Source organism: Oncorhynchus tshawytscha, linkage group LG02 (genome assembly GCF_018296145.1).
Source record: "Oncorhynchus tshawytscha isolate Ot180627B linkage group LG02, Otsh_v2.0, whole genome shotgun sequence".
In the NCBI taxonomy this organism is placed as follows: domain Eukaryota; kingdom Metazoa; phylum Chordata; class Actinopteri; order Salmoniformes; family Salmonidae; genus Oncorhynchus; species Oncorhynchus tshawytscha.
In genome coordinates, this window is record NC_056430.1 from 56,063,599 (window position 1) to 56,080,601 (window position 17,003).

Genomic DNA, 17,003 nt, shown 5'->3' on the forward strand with positions numbered 1-17,003 from the left:
CTTTGTTAGCTCTAATTCTTCAAAAAAAACAGGAGTGGGAGGATTGTTCTCGATTTCTCATTTGGCATGTGTTTTGTCTTGAGCGCACCCTGGATGGTTAAATCATCTATTATTAGAAAATCAGGTAGGTCCCTGAGGAGATTTAAAACAGTGAGGATTGAATAATCCTTTTACTGGAGATTTATCTCACTTTAGAGAGACAGCTTTTATGGAGCACAGCATGAAAAACACAATACTGCTTTTTGTTGTTTTTCTTGGCTTGCGCTATCTTTAAAAAAAAATCTGTCAAATCTTTTCAAATAGGTTGATTTTTATTTGTGAACTTTCTACAATGGACATAGATAAAATAATAATAAATAGCGTTTCAATTTACACTCGGTAGCTGAATGTTAAACAGTGTAAACAATAGGCGACCAAGGTCAAATACATCAACAAATGTATCTGAAAATATTGATTACACACTTTCAATTTAAGCACAAAATGACTCATTTTGTTTACAACATACGTTTCTTGAACATAATGTGAAAAACAAGCCCTTGAACAAAACACCAAAAATGCTCATCTCCTTTTAATCTCAAGCTCCCATTTGCTGTGTAACATCATTGCTTCTCCGCTTTAGCAAAACATTGTTTTTCAGTTAAGAGTATGTTTGTATGCCAACTTTAAATAGCGATTCTTCCCTTTAGGGTCGGAAACATACACAAGATCCATCAAGGATTAATTTATTCAGTTGTTAATGCCCAATAAAATGGAAAATTAAAAGCATACAAAAAGTATGTAATACGTTATTTCCTAAAGTTTAGCATACTTATCATACTTATCCCATTCAACACAATTGAACAAGTCTGTTGATGGAAAAAATAAGCAATGTGTAAAAACAAAAAGAAAACTAATGTAATCTCTATTTTAAAGTAATTAGATCTCGATCAGTTATATCGTTTCAAGGGAAAATGGGAGCGCGGTCTAAGGCACTAACGTGTGTATATACACAGTACGAGTCTAAAGTTTGGACACCTTCTCATTCAAGGGTTTTTGTTTATTTGTACTATTTTCTACACTATAGAATAATAGAGAAGACATAAACTATGAAATAACACATATGGAATCTTGTAGTAACCAAAAAAGTGTTAAAAAAAATCAAAATATAGTTTATATTTGAGATTTTTCAAAGTAGCAATCCTGTGACTTGATTGACAGCTTTGCACACTCTTGGCATTCTCTCAATCAGCATCATGAGGTAGTCACCTGAAATGCATTTCAATGAACAGGTTTGCCTTGTTAAAAGTTAATTAGTGGAATTTCTTTCTTAATGCGATTGTGCCAGTCAGCTGTGGTGTGACAAGGTCGGTGTGGTATACAGAAGATAGCCCTATTTGGTAAAAGACCAAGTCCATATTGTTGCAGGAACAGCTCAAATAAACAGTCCATCATTACTTTAAGACATGAAGGTCATTCAATCCGGAGAATTTCAAGAACTTTGAAAGATACTTCAAGTGCAGTCGCAAAAACCATCAAGCGCTATGATGAAACTGTCTCTCATGAAGACCATCATAGGAAAGGAAGACCCAGAGATATCTCTGCTGCAATGACCGGTGTATCCTATTACTAATTATGATTTCCCTTTAAGAGAGGTGTATTTTCTGTTTCCTTTTGCAGTAGCTTGGTTTTGGTTCCCTGTGTGTTTGTCCCAGAGTGTGTTTACTAGTCCTAGTGTTTGTTGTTTTTCCAGTATCGCTCTTATCCTTATGTTCTCATTTTTCAAGTAAAGTTTTTATGTTCATCCCAAATCATTCATTCCTCATCTGGTCCATTTTCTACACCTGGGTTCATCCTCAGCCCCTCACATTTTGGTTCCAACCACTGTGTGTTTGTCAGACGCAGAGTAGGTGAACGGATGATATCCACGTGTGGTTCCCACTGTGAAGCATGGAGGAGGCGGTGTGATGGTGCTTTTCTGGTGACACTGTCTGTGATTTATTTAGAATTCAAAACACACATGCTACCACAGCATTCTACAGCGATACGTCATCCCATCTGGTTTGTGCTTAGTGGGACTATCATTTGTTTTTCAACCAGACAATGACCCTACACACCTCCAGGCTGTGTAAGGGCTATTTGACCAAGAAGGAGAGTGAGGGAGTGCTGCATCAGATGACCTGGCATTCACATTCAGCCGACCTCCACCCAAATTGAGATACTTTTGGATGTGTTGGACCGCAGGGTGAAGGAAAAGCAGCCAACAAGTGCTCAGGATATGTGGAAACTCCTTCAAGACTGTTGGAAAAGCATTCCAGGTGAAGCTGGTTGAGAGAATGCCAAGCGTGTGTAAAGCTATCATCAAGATAAAGGGTGGCTATTTGAAGAATCTCAAATATATATTTTTTGATTTAACAATTTTTGGTTACTACGTGATTCCATATGTGTTATTTCATAGTTTGTATGTCTTCACTATTATTATTTCTATGTAGAAAATAGTAAAAATAAAGACAAACCCTTGAATGAGTAGATGTTCTAAAACTTTTGACCGGTATTGTGTGTGTGTATATACACTGCTCAAAAAAATAAAGGGAACACTAAAATAACACATCCTAGATCTGAATGAATGAAATATTCTTATTAAATATTTTTTAGTTGAATGTGCTGACAACAAAAATCACACACAAATTATCAATTTAAATCAAAATGATATCAACCCATGGAGGTCTGGATTTGGAGTGACACTCAAAATTAAAGTGGAAAACCACAGTACAGGCTGATCCAACTTTGATGTAATGTCCTTAAAACAAGTCAAAATTAGGCTCAGTAGTGTATGTTACCTCCACGTGCCTGTATGACCTCACCACAACGCTTGGGCATGCTCCTGATGAGGTGGCGGATGGTCTCCTGAGGGATCTCCTCCCAGACTTGGACTAAAGCATCCGCCAACTCCTGGACAGTCTGTGGTGCAACGTGGCGTTGGTGGATGGTGCGAGACATGATGTCCCAGATGTGCTCAATTGGATTCAGGTCTGGGGAACGGGCGGGCCAGTCCATAGCATCAATGCCTTCCTCTTGCAGGAACTGCTGACACACTCCAGCCACATGAGGTCTAGCATTGTCTTGCATTAGGAGGAACCCAGGGCCAACCGCACCAGCATATGGTCTCACAAGGGGTCTGAGGATCTCATCTCGGTACCTAATGGCAGTCAGGCTACCTCTGGCGAGCACATGGAGGGCTGTGCGTCCCCCCAAAGAAATGCCACCCCACACCATGACTGACCCACCGCCAAACCGGTCATGCTGGAGGATGTTGCAGGCAGCAGAACGTTCTCCACGGCGTCTCCAGACTCTGTCACGTCTGTCACGTGCTCAGTGTGAACCTGCTTTCATCTGTGAAGAGCACATGGCGCCAGTGGCGAATTTGCCAATCTTGGTGTTCTCTGACAAATGCCAAACGTCCTGCACGGTGTTGGGCTGTAAGCACAACCCCCACCTGTGGACGTCGGCCCCTCATACAACCCTCATGAGGTCTGTTTCTGACCGTTTGAGCAGACACATGCACATTTGTGGCCTGCTGGAGGTCATTTTGCAGGGCTCTGGCAGTGCTCCTCCTGCTCCTCCTTGCACAAAGGTGGAGGTAGTGGTCCTGCTGCTGGGTTGTTGCCCTCCTACGGCCTCCTCCACGTCTCCTGATGTACTGGCCTGTCTCCTGGTATCGCCTCCATGCTCTGGACACTACGCTGACAGACACAGCAAACCTTCTTGCCACTTCTCGCATTGATGTGCCATCCTGGATGAGCTGCACTACCTGAGCCACTTGTGTGGGTTGTAGACTCCGTCTCATGCTACCACTAGAGTGAAAGCACCGCCAGCATTCAAAAGTGACAAAAACATCAGCCAGGAAGCATAGGAACTGAGAAGTAGTCTGTGGTTACCACCTGCAGAACCACTCCTTTATTGGGGGTGTCTTGCTAATTGCCTATAATTTCCACCTGTTGTCTATTCCATTTGCACAACAGCATGTGAAATGTATTGTCAATCAGTGTTGCTTCCTAAGTGGACAGTTTGATTTCACAGAAGTGTGATTGACTTGGAGTTACATTGTGTTGTTTAAGTGTTCCCTTTATTTTTTTGAGTAGTGTATATATATATTTAACACACATGACAAGAACATTGTTTGCCTAATAGAGTCAGTCAATCAGGCTGGTGTCTATGTGTATGTGTGATATGGGGCTTAAGCTACTGACCCGGAAGCTAGGCTGTCTCACTCCTCCCAACCTTTGGAGGGGGAGGGTAAACAATGAGCCTGTCGTAGCAGATTGAAGCAATGTCCCCACGCTCTCTGGCAGCTTTCATGGCTGGGATAAGTTCTTTGCACGTCGTGCGCACAGCTTTCAAGTAGTCCTTGATAGCTCGCTCAGGAACAGCCATTTTGTCCTTAAACCTTAGGAACTGGATCACTATCGGACTGGTGATCCATCGGCAGCTTCTCAGTGATCATTTTTCTTTCTCCTCAGACTCTGCCCAGTTCTCCTGTGAAGACTCTGGTATGCCATCCACAATGATGGTATTCCTCCTCAATTGTCCCTTTAGATAGTCTGTTTTCCCTGTAATTATGATTGAAAGACAGTGCTGATATCATCTCGCGTGTGCTTACAGTTTGTTATCATCAGGCTGCAAGACTTTTTCAGGACATCCACTTCTCCCTGGGAGAACTGCTAACTGTCCTTAAGGTCCTGGACCTCTCTGGTCAGATCGTTCATTCTCATGTTAGTATAATTGAGTCCAAAGCTCTTGAAGCTATTTTCCGGTTGTTGAAACAACTACCTCTACAACCTTTTTTTGTTCATTTGAAAGATCATTCACCTGTGATAAACACTGTCCTCTCCCTTACTCCCACTGGCTTTAGCCTTGGATGACATGGTAGCAACTTAGTCTAATGCTGCTATTCCACCTATTTCCAGACAGGGCAGGCCACAAGGGCTAACTGCTTTGCAGGCTGTGTTCAAGCTTTCAAGGAAACCTCACTAGCTTGATAGCTAACTCGCAGCTAGGCTAGCTGCTACACCAGCAGCTCTTCAGACTTTCGTTGGTATGTTCCCTGGACAGTTACTGTAGTTATCGTGAGTGATTCAGGTCTAAATTAAGCCTATTGATACCACTCACCAAATCACGTAAAGTCTTACTAGCACCATTAAAGATAATGTCAGGAATTAACATGGACTGTCAATGGAGACACATTTTTTTTCTAAGGTCGTCAAACAGCCGATGCGTTCACGTCACAATTGGCGGGGGAGGGGGGGACAAGAGAAATGTTATCCTCGCTACCAGCTTAATGAAACATGCCACTCAGACACTCTGTAGACAGGAAGTTAATCGAGTTTTGATGCATGTGTTACAGTGGCATATATCGTTTTGATGAAGCCTTTATTCCTGCCTCCAGCACACAGACACACACACAGATGAACTTTTAAGATGCAGAATGGAAAGGCAGATGTAATTGTTTAATTCATGTAATGTAATTCATTTTTAAGGTAATTTGATATGCTCTCACCAGGCAAGGCAGGCTAATCAAGGCCTGTTTTAAATCACCAATCCAAAAATTATTTCAATGTTTTAACTCTGCATATGTGCACAAGGTATGGCGGCACACAACACCTGTTTATGAAAACCCTCATGTAACAAGTATGGATTGTGTGTGCTTTCATCTTGGTCCATTATCATATTCCACATTTAAATTATGAAGTGGACACTGTCATTTCATAATTTCATCGGAGAATGACAAGACTAATATCTTTGAATTACATCTTGAACCAATTCTTCCAAATGGGACACAAACTACACTGAGCTCCAAAAGTATTGGGACAGTGACAGTTTGTTTTGGCTTTGTACCCCATGAATATCACCCCTCCCCCCCCAAAAAAAAAAAAAACAACAGCATTATAGCATCCCCTGTTTTTGTGATGGTAAGAGATAAGCATGTCTTGGGGGTGTGATATTTGTGCGTCTGTAACTTTCTCACTCATCATTATTCACGGTTCATTCAGGACTATCCGTTATCATGGTAGCATCCACATTATTGTAGAGGTCTTTACAAACATATTATATTCTTATTTACAATAAAAGTGACTCCAAAATGACACAATACATTATATGCCAATCATTTCGATTGGGAACAAAAAAATCTAAAACACAACCAAAGCAAACAGCAAATGCATCTAACAAGTTTGTAGAGTTACAAGCTTGGTGTAATCATTGCGTGCTAGGGATATGGGACCAAATACTAACCTTTTGACTACTTTAGTACACATACACATCTTTCCATGACATAGACTGACTAGGGGAAAGCTATGATCCCTTACTGATGTCACATGTTAAACCACTTCAATCTGTGTAGTTAAAGGGGAGGAGACCGGTTAAAGAAGGATTTTTAAGTCTTGAGACATGGAAGGTGTGTGTGTGCCATTCAGAGGGTGAATGGGCAAGACAAAATATTTAAGTGCCTTTGAACGGGGTATGGCAGCAGATGCCAGGTGCACCGATTTGAGTGTGCCAAGAACTGCAAAGGTTTTTCACGCTCAACAGTTTTCTGTATGTATCAAGAAGGGTCCACCACTGGAAGAACATCCAGACAACTTTTCACAACTGTGGGAAGCATTGGAGTCAACATGGGCCAGAATTCCTGTGGAACGCTTTTGGTACCTTGAGTCCATGCCCCGATGAATTGAGGCTGTTCGGATGGCAAAAGGGGGTGCAACTCAATATTAGGAAGCTGTTCCTAATGTTTGTACACTCAATGTAAGTTAATTTTTCATAATACTTTTGGTCCCCTAAAATGTACAAAAAGTGCTGTCATTTTTAAATGATATAGATTACATTTCGATATAGTTTAAAATTAAAATAACTTCATAGTATCATCCAAAGTGCTGGAGTACAGAGCCAAAACAGCAACAACACTGACACTGTCCCAATACTTTTGGAGCTCACTGTATTTAGTTGCATTAGAATAACACATCCTCATTAAAGCTTAGCAATGTGTCAAATAGTCCAGTTCCCATCCCTGTAGCTCACCATCCCTCTATCCCGCCATCTGCCCTGTTGAGGTAGCTAAAGCCGGTATCGTTCCAGACCAGCACATTTTTCTTATCTGCCCTGCCGATTATTGTGGAGTGGGAGTGTTTAATGCAAACGTGTGTTTGAAGTTGGACTAAATGGCCTTTTAACAGGGCTATTACCATGAAATTTCTCCTGGCTGGAAGGTATATAACTCATTAGACTGCCATAAATGAATATCAAATCAAAGGGAGTGAAGATTGATCCCTGAGGAGGTTTCCATCGAACGCTTGCTCCACCAGTCCTAGGGTTAAGCCACCGATGCGCTCTTCCTCCTTTAACATTTAGATGAATTACCACTTTCAAAGACCTCACTCGATACTGTTTGTGTCTAGCACGTACACGGTGTGTGTCTGTGTCAACATGTGTGCAAAACGTAAACCACGCTCAATGAAGTGTGAGGAGTGTGCTGAAAATGACTGACACGTTCGCATGCTCAGTAAATTGTTTTCTGAAGGAGTGAATGCTGCTAGATTGGGCCTTCTTCCATCTGCTTTATTGCCTTTGGCTGCCTGTCTGTCAAGTGCTGGAGAAATTGGAGTAGTGTTGTAAATAATTATTTTGCTTGGTGTGTGTGACACTCTTTGGATGATTGGAGTGTGCTGCGCTGTAACGTCTCGGATACTACGCTACATCGTTGAATGGTTAAATTGTTCTCAGACCATGGTGTTGTGCACCAAGTGGCTGATCACAGTGGTGTGCGTGTGGGTGTGTGCATGTCATGCACATACAGTATGTGTGTGTTTTTAGTGCTCAAACTTGCTCTCATACTTTGCTTGAACATTCCCTTACACCTGTGTGTGTCTTTCCTTTCCTCCAGTTCCTGGCTCTGTTCCTTTGGAATCCATCCAGACCGGACCGTACGAGGAGAAGATCTTCATGCAGTGGAAGGCACCTAACGAGACCAATGGCGTCATCACGCTCTACGAGGTGAGTCTCATCGACAGGTCATCATGGCAGCTGCTAACAGGGTTATTTTCTCACTTCCTCAGCACACGGGAAATATGCTCAGAATTATATCCTCAACTTGCACAACACAACATATTTTTCTCATATTTCACACTTTGTCTTACTCATAGTTCCCAGCTCTCAATTATATTTTTTTCACAAATTAAGAAGCTTAACTTTAAGCAGGATCGGTCCTGGTCGGTCCTTGGATGGGAGACCAGATGCTGCTGGAAGTTGTTTTGGCAGGTCAGAAGGGGGCACTCTTGGTCTAAGGTGATTCCAGTGCCCCAGGGCAGTAAAGGGAACATTGTCCTGCCGAGGGTGTTGCCTTTCATATGGGAAATTACATGAATTTCCTGACTCCTCACCTCTCCACCATGCTAGCTGATGTGTGGTGAGTCTTCAGGCTCAAAAATGGTTGCTGTGCATCACCCAAGTGGGTGCCATTCATTGATGGTGGTAGAGGTGAGTTCCCCCCTTACTTAAAGCTGTTTAAGCACCTAGGTGGAAAAGCGCTAAATAAATACAATCAATAATTATTATTATTAATCTGGCAGTCGTTAAAATACATTATATACACAAAAGTATGTGGAAACCCCTTCAAATTAGTGGATTCAGCTATTTCAGCCACACCCGTTGCTGACAGGTGTATAAAATCGAGCACACAGCCATGCAATCTCCATAGACAGACATTGGCAGTAGAATGGCCTTACTGAAGAGCTTAGTGACTTTCAATGTGGCACCATCATAGGATGCCAATTTTCCAACATGTTAGTTTGTCAAATTTCTATCCTGCTAGAGCTGCCCCGGTCAACTGTTAGTGCTGTTATTATGAAGTGGAAACCTCTAGGGAGTGATGACTCACACTTCACCATCTGGCAGCCCGACAGACAAATCTGTGTTCAGTAGATGCCAGGAGAACGCGATCTGCCCAAATGCATAGTGCCGACTAAAATTTGGTGGAAGCGGAATAATGGTCTGGGGCTGTTTTTTTATGGTCCGGGCTAGGCCCCTTATAATTCCATTAAAGGGAAATCTTAACGATTCTGTGCTTCCAAATTTGTGGCAAAAGTTTGGGGAATGCACTTTCCTGTTTCAGCATGATAATGACCTCGTGCACAAGGCAAGGTCCATACCGAAATGGTTTGTCAAGATCGTTGTGGAAGAACCTCACTAATGCTCTTGTGGCTGAATGGAAGCAAGTCCCCGCAGCAATGTTCCAACATCTAGTGGTAAGCCTTCCCAGAAGAGTGGATGCTGTTATTGCAGCAAAGGGGGGACCAACTCCATATTTATACCCATGATTTTGGAATGAGATGTTTCGACGAGCAGGTGTCCATGTACTTTTGGTCATGTAGTGTACCAGCCAACCCTTCTTGTGAACTATCCAACATGGCTAACACGTAAAGCTTGTGGTCTTACCAGAGATGCTCTCTGACAGAATAGAGGGAGAGTTGATTTTCAGATGACCATTTTCAGATTTGCATGTAATTTCCCCTGGACCACGGTGCTGTGACATTAGCTAGGCCTTGAAAGGGTGTCAATGAGCTGCAGAGAAAAGGCACCATAAAGTCTTATGATGAGTGGAGTCCTTTTTGAACCATTGTTTAGAAAGGTAGACTGTCATTCATTTCGAAGTAGACTCTGCAGTCTATGGACAGTCCACACTAAATAAGTATTGATCTGCTGTTACATTTCTTTCTATATGAGATCGTATAACTTTGTTAAAATAAAATCAAATTACCTTGGTGGTCCATTAAATGCATGTTTGTGTGAGTGAAAGGGCGAGGGACGGACAAAAGGCTCCTTCTACATTTTATTCTGTGTGTCTGAATCTGGGCCGACTTTCAATTTACAAGTAGCTTTTGTTTCCGAGCCAGCATCATTAATATGAAATTAGCCTTTTGCCGTCTCGTCCATAACAGGATTGTCCGAATATTTAAAAAAAAATTACGTCCAGTACAATGCGTTCCCATTTGGTGTAATTGCATATAATTACCCCTATTGATTGGATTAAAAAACTCCGATGGAATCATCTGGGAGATCTGAGGATCCAAAGGACTCTTCTCTCGCTTTTAGGCCACGGGCAAATTAGATTAGGGACAATATCCTCAAATGGGAAAATAAAGGAGGCGGGAGAGGATGTGGCGAGGTGGGCAGAGGGTGGTGTGGGGCTGAAACCTTTGGTGATGGTAAACACACTAATATGCATAGAGACGTGACACTGTTCAAAAAGGCCTGCATTGTAACAATCTAATATGAACCAACAAACAGGTTCAAATGCAAATGAATTACTTAAAAATCATCGATGTGATTTTCTGGATTTTTGTTTTAGATTCCGTCTCTCACAGTTGAAGTGTACCTATGATAAAAAATTACAGACCTCTACATGCTTTGTAAGTAGGAAAACCTGCAAAATTGGCAGTGTATCAAATACGTGTTCTCCCCACTGTATGTGTGCTTGTGTGTGATGGAATGTATAGCCATTATGGACATTATGTGGATAGAATATTTAGTATATCTGTAGAATACGTAGGATAGAACAGTATACAGTGCATTCGGAAAGTATTCAGACTTTACTTTTTACACATTTTGTTCTACAATGGATTTTTTAAAAATCCCCTCATCAATCTACACACAATACCCCGTGATGACAAAGCAAAAACTGTTTTTTAGAAATGTTTGCTAATTTATAAAAGTTAAATATCACATTTACATGAGTATCCAGACCCTTTTCTCAGTACTTTTTTGAAACACCTTTGGCAGCAATTACAGCCTCGAGTCTTCTTGAGTGCGACGCTACAAGCTTGGCACACCTGTATTAGGGGAGTTTCTCCCATTCTTCTCTGCAGATCCCCCTCAAGCTCTGTCAGGTTGGATGGGGAGGGTTGCTGCACAGCTATTTTCAGGTCTCTCCAGAGATGCTCGATTGGGTTCAAGTCCGGGCTCTGGCTGGTGACACTCAAGGACATTCAGAAAGACACCGGGTGGAGCTAAGCACAGGCAAAATCCTAGAGGAAAACCTTCTTCCATCTGCTTTACAACAGACACTGGGAGAGGAAGTCACTGTTCAGCAGGACTATAACCGACAACACATGCCAAATCTAGACTGAAGTTGCTTATCAACAAGACAGTGAATGTTCCTGAGTGGCCAAAGCAGACAGTTTTGATTTAAATCAGTTTAAAAATCTATGGCAAGATTTGAAAATTGCTGTCTTGTCATGATCCCCATCATCTGGACAGAGCTTGAAGAATTCTGAAAAGAATAAACGTCTAATATTGCACAATCCAAGTGTGTAATGCTCTTAGAGATTTACACAAGAAAACTCACCATTGCAATTGCTGCCAATGGTGTTTCTAGCATGTATTGACTCTGAAAACTATGTTTTAGTTATTTCATTTCTATCAATCTGAAAAAAAATATTCCATTATAATATTTTGTGTAGATTGTTGACAAAAAAAATGTCATCCAACTTTGTAGCAATAAAATGTGAAGTAATCCAAGGGGTATGAATACTTTCGCAAGGCACTGCATCTTCACCAATAATGAGTTTTGAAGTACTTTCTGAATTCCTGTTCAGAAGAGCGCAGAAAAAGTTGACAATAATAACGATTGTTTATTCCGCATAAGGAAACATGCACAGCTGAGGAACATGCTTCCTGAGAGTACAATTTTTCAAATCTCAAGAAAATATACTTAAATATACTTTCAAATAGGTATATTTAATTTAAATGTGCACAATATATTTAAAGTAAAGTTTAAAAAATGCATATTCAAAGTTTTTTGCATATTCCCTAGCATCCTTTTCTGCAGTTTTGATTTATAATAGGATATTGTTCCTCATATGTAGCTTATTAAAATGTTTGATGTTCATTTTCAAACTGAATAATGTTGTACTTTTAATTACACATTACATATTAAACATTTACCACCGTAATGTGAACCACTAAAGTGTAGAATTCCACTGGTGCACAGTTCTCCAAAGCATTATTTGTAAACTGCTGCTTCAGCAACAACTGCTGTAAATAACTTGTTCAAATTGGTTGAGAAGATTCCTTGGTCAATGAAGGTAACCTTTACATGGCAAATGATATTAGCTACAGTGGTTAATGATTAGAAGTGTACATGTAAAATTATACTTAAATCACATTATAAATATACTTTTTTTGCAAAGAAAATACAGGAATTGTAATTCAAATGACCATTTTTGTATTTTCCTAGTTTATGAGAAATATACATAATGTACTTCAGGTGTATTCAAAGTATATTTATTTTTCTCTTTATCTAATATACAAAGAAGAAATGTCCCAATTTAGATCATTTTATATGCATTTAATATACTTAAACACTAATCAAATACAAAAAAGATTGACATTAAATGTATTTCAAATGTTTATATACTTGATAACCCTGAAGGAGGCTTCACAAGGAGGTATCTGCCCATTGGACCACTTTAAACTGTACACTTCACTTTACAGAGAAGTGGCCAGAAAAAAAACCCATTGCTTAAAGTATTTGGTTTACAGTGCAAAAGTATTCATCCCCCTTGAGTTTTTCCTATTTTGTTGCATTACAACCTGTAAGAGATATTGATCCCCAGCAGTATTAGCCCCCATCCTGCTAGGCTAGCTCTGATCCCCGCTCACTAGAAATAATCAAAGTACAGTCTGTAATCCATTCTAGTACCAGGGTCGTGTTTATTATTTTTTAAATGGGAAAGATCGCTCAGAAAATGAGTAAAACAGAGAGGTGCTCGCTGTCTTAACTCATCCAATTAGAAATGCTGGTTTTCGTATTCCTTTGGATTTATATTGTAACATTGTGCTACAGTACGCTACGGTCTGCCTCCCAGTCAGAGAGGTAGTATGATCATATAACCCAGTCACTGGATCAATGGGAGCTAACACCTATGTTATCATTCATACAAGTTAAAATGTCATCACTGCAATTGGGTTTTACATGTTTTCTTAGCTCTCATTGACTTGACTTCACAGATGAACCATGCGCAATGCTGATGTCCGTTTACAAACAACCGTCTGACCTTTTTCACATCATGCAAACCAGATAGCTGACATGTCAAACAGATACATGCGCCATGACTGATACATGTATTATAAGCAACCGTCAGTTCCTGTGACCTGGGTTGACTTCTAAGCTACGCTAATGGTAGAACAGCAGTGGCATGACTGCGGGTTCAAGCAAAGTGTAATGGCAAGGTTCAAGCACTGAATCACACATACACATACAGATGCAGACACACACACACACACACACATTAATATACTGTATGAGTACAAAAACAGGGCCCCCTAAAATGAGCGCCACCAGGCGCCAGGTTGAGGATGTGTTCAGGATTAGGATTCTGCCTTTTGATCACACACATACGCACACACACACAGGCTTCTCACTCACAGTTTTTCACAAAGCAACTTTGTACTATCGAGTTATCAAGGCTTTTCTGAAATTAATTGCCTTTGCTGACAAAAAAAGAGAAAGGGAAGATATGAAAGACTTGCGCAGAAAAAAAAGAAGACGCATAATGACTTTGCATTAATCAGTGCTGAAGAATCTGTTTGAGGTAGCTTTCTTTCTGTAGTGTGCCCTCTTACTTTTCACCAAGCATTGTCTGCATGCAAAATACTTCAGCAATTGAATGCTTTGTGTTGATCTCTGTTTTGTTGAACATGTTCCCACTCCTCGTCAGTCTTTTGGGTGTCTGATGATATTTGTTGAAAACAGAAGTAGTTTGTGGGAATAGAACTTGTTTTTCTACCTTTGACGATCAGTGACCAAAGCTACCGTCTGTATTCAGAGGTGGCGAATGAGATTTTGCTCTAATGCTTGAAGCCTGTTTTTTCCATTTAGATGAATAGGACAACACAACTTCCAATTTTTCCTCATAGCTTAATACACCCTTAATAGAAACTGCAAACACATTATCCCATGCAGTTGCCAATCTCAGATCTGTGATGATGCTGTGCTCAGCTCTACTATTTCCAACTCTTTGACCACACAAACGCACACATTACTCCCACAGCCTCTGATGGCAGTATGGTACCTCTGAAGAGTGCCACCGGGCTAAATCAGGACCTGTTGTGAATGGCCTGATGTATTGGGGCGAGTTAGCGCCTCACGAAGATAAACATTTTATTTTCTATATGTTTGTCAGCAATGTGCTAAATTGAGTGGTTGACTCTCTCTCGTGAGCTTCGCAGCCAACCCAGTTTGCTTTTCCCTGTCGTCGGGGCCTGTGGGGACGTGTAAAGTGGCAGAGGTGGCAACTGTCCCTTGTTGTCTCTCACCTTCAGGATAGAGATACATAGATTTATAGAGATACAACAGACACAATTACATTTTATCTAGGTGGAATGTGGTATTTTGTTGTAAGAATCACAGCATGTACACAAGTAGTTGTGTGTCTATTGACATAGAATCACGGAGGATGGAGATGGAGGGGATTGTGCTAGAGGCTGGGAATGTGTTTGGAGTGAAGACAGCAAGTGCAAGGTTTTAGCTGGGGATCAGGAGTGCTTATAGGGATAGAGATTCGGATAGAGTACATATTTTACAACAGTACTGTACATTTAACAATTGCTTGTACACAGTGCATTCGGAAAGTATTCAGACCCCTTGACTTTTTCCAAATGTTACATTACAGCCTTATTCTAAAATGTATTAAACAGTTTTTTTCCCTCATCAATCGCCACATAATAACCCATAATGTCTAAGCAAAAACATTTTTTAATTTAAAAAAAAAGTATTTAAAATAAAACATGGAAATATCACATTTACATAAGTCTTCAGACCCTTTACTCAGTACTTTGTTGAAGCACCTTTGGCTGCAATTACAGCCTTGAGTCTTCTTTGGTATGATGCTACAAGCTTGGCACACCTGTATTTGGGGAGTTTCTCCCTTCTCCGCAGATCTTCTCAAGCTCTGTCAGGTTGGATGGGGAGCGTTGCTGCACAGCCATTTTCAGGTCTTTCCAGAGATGTTTCAAGTCCGAGCCCTGGCTGGGCCACTCAAGGACTTTCAGAGACTTGTCCCGAAGCCACTCCTGCGTTGTCTTGGCTGTGTGCTTAGGACCGTTTTCCTGTTGGAAGGTGAACCTTCGCCCCAGCAGGTTGTCATCAAGGATCTCTTTGTACTTTGTTCCATTCATCCCTCCCTCGATCCTGACTAATCTCCCGGTCCCTGCCGCTGAAAAACATGCCCACAGCATGATGCTCCCACCACCATGGTGCCAGGTTTCCTCCAGATGTGACAGTTGGTATTCAGGCCAAACAGTTAAATCTTGGTTTCATCAGACCAGAGAATCTTGGTCTGAGAGTCCTTCAAGTGCCTTTTTGCAATCTCCAAGCGGGCTGTCATGTGCCTTTACTGAGGAGTGGTTTCTGTCTGGCTACTCCACCATAAAGGCCTGATTGGTGGAGTGCTGCAGAGGTGGTTGTCCTTCTGAAAGGTTCTCCCATGTCCACAGAGGGACTCTGTAGCTCTGTCAGTGACCATCGGGTTCTTGTTCACCTCCCTGACCAAGGCCCTTCTCTCCTGATTGCTCAGTTTGGCCAAGTGTCTAGCTCTAGGATGAGTCTTGGTGGTTCCAAACGTATTCCATTTAAGAATGATGGAGGCCACTGTGTTCTTGGGGACCTTTGTGAGAGCGAAATTACAAGATTATGTTATACTGTTATTGCATCAAATGGTTATTTTATGGAATAGAGTAGTGTTCTCAGAACACTCTCGTCTGTGCATAGTCTTCTGAGTTTGGCCTCTAGGGGCTTAATGCTGAGATTGGATTTACGATGCCTTTGGTGATAAAACCTAAAGACCGCATTCTGTAGCAAGAGTTGGTGTTTGTGTACTGGGAGATACCAGGGTGGAGATGGCTCGGGTATGGATAATGATGAGGGGAACCTTGTTTTGGGGCCCAGACCCTGGTTTCCACACAATAAGAATACTCTTTACAGCAGATACTGCCTGCTGTGTATAATTAATTTATTTCATACAAATCCTAACCTTGTGACCCATTCCACACATATTTTGTTTGTCATGTAGACTAAGGGGGTGTATCTTTTCTATAAAAGATCTTTGTATCCTTTGTTTCGGGGCTCTCAACAAATCATCTAAGGGTGGTTCGTAAACCAGCAATCGTTATTGCAGAGCACTCACATCATTCACTTGTGTGATAAGTTTGTCTCTCCTCATTTGAAATTAAAGATATTAACCACCACACTTCAACACTGCAGAAATGGATTGAGGCCACTGTGTGCTGCAGAATGTTTATGGTAACCTTCCCCAGATTGGTGCCTCGACACAATCCTGTCTCGGAGCTCTACAGACAATTCCTTTGACCTCATGGCTTGGTTTTTCCTCTTACATTCACTATCAACTCTGGTACCTTTATATAGACAGGTGTGTGCCTTTCTAAATCATATCCAATCAATTGAGTTTACCACAGGTGGACTCAAATCAAGTTGTTGAAACATCTCAAGGATGATCAATGGAAACAGGATGCACCTGAGCTCAATTTCAAATCTCATAGCAAAGGGCTGAATACTTGTGTAAATAAGGTATTTCTGTTTTTTATTTATAATACATTTGCAAAAATTTCTAAAAACCTGTCTTCGCTTTGTCATGATGGGGTACCCTGTGTAGATTGAGTAATTTTAGAATAAGGCTATAACCTAACAAAATGTGGAGAAAGGGAAGGGGTCTTAATACTTTCCTGAATGCACTGTATATCAGAGGTATTCAAATTAGAATTTGCCTGGTCTTTGTGGTCTATCTCTCCCATCTCATGGACAAATTACATAACCAAATCAAATGTATTTGTCACACATACACATGGTTAGCAGATGTTAATGCGAGTGTAGCGAAATGCTTGTAACTGACGCATAATACAGTTGATTGTGAATTGCAATTTCTACTGCTGCCTATTCTAAGCTAACTGTGTACGTAGCA

The 17,003-nt window shown here is 41.1% G+C and overlaps 1 protein-coding gene across 7 annotated transcripts in view; it reads left to right on the forward strand.

Moving 5' to 3' along the window:
• Positions 1 to 17,003, forward strand: part of ptprt (protein tyrosine phosphatase receptor type T) — a 415,965-nt gene that overhangs the window by 248,439 nt on the left and 150,523 nt on the right. For all 7 annotated transcript variants that reach the window (XM_042301053.1, XM_042301087.1, XM_042301062.1 and 4 more), the window contains exon 9: positions 7,913 to 8,022. In XM_042301053.1, coding sequence (XP_042156987.1) covers positions 7,913 to 8,022 — 110 coding nt within the window. The remainder of the gene's footprint in view (positions 1 to 7,912; positions 8,023 to 17,003) is intronic.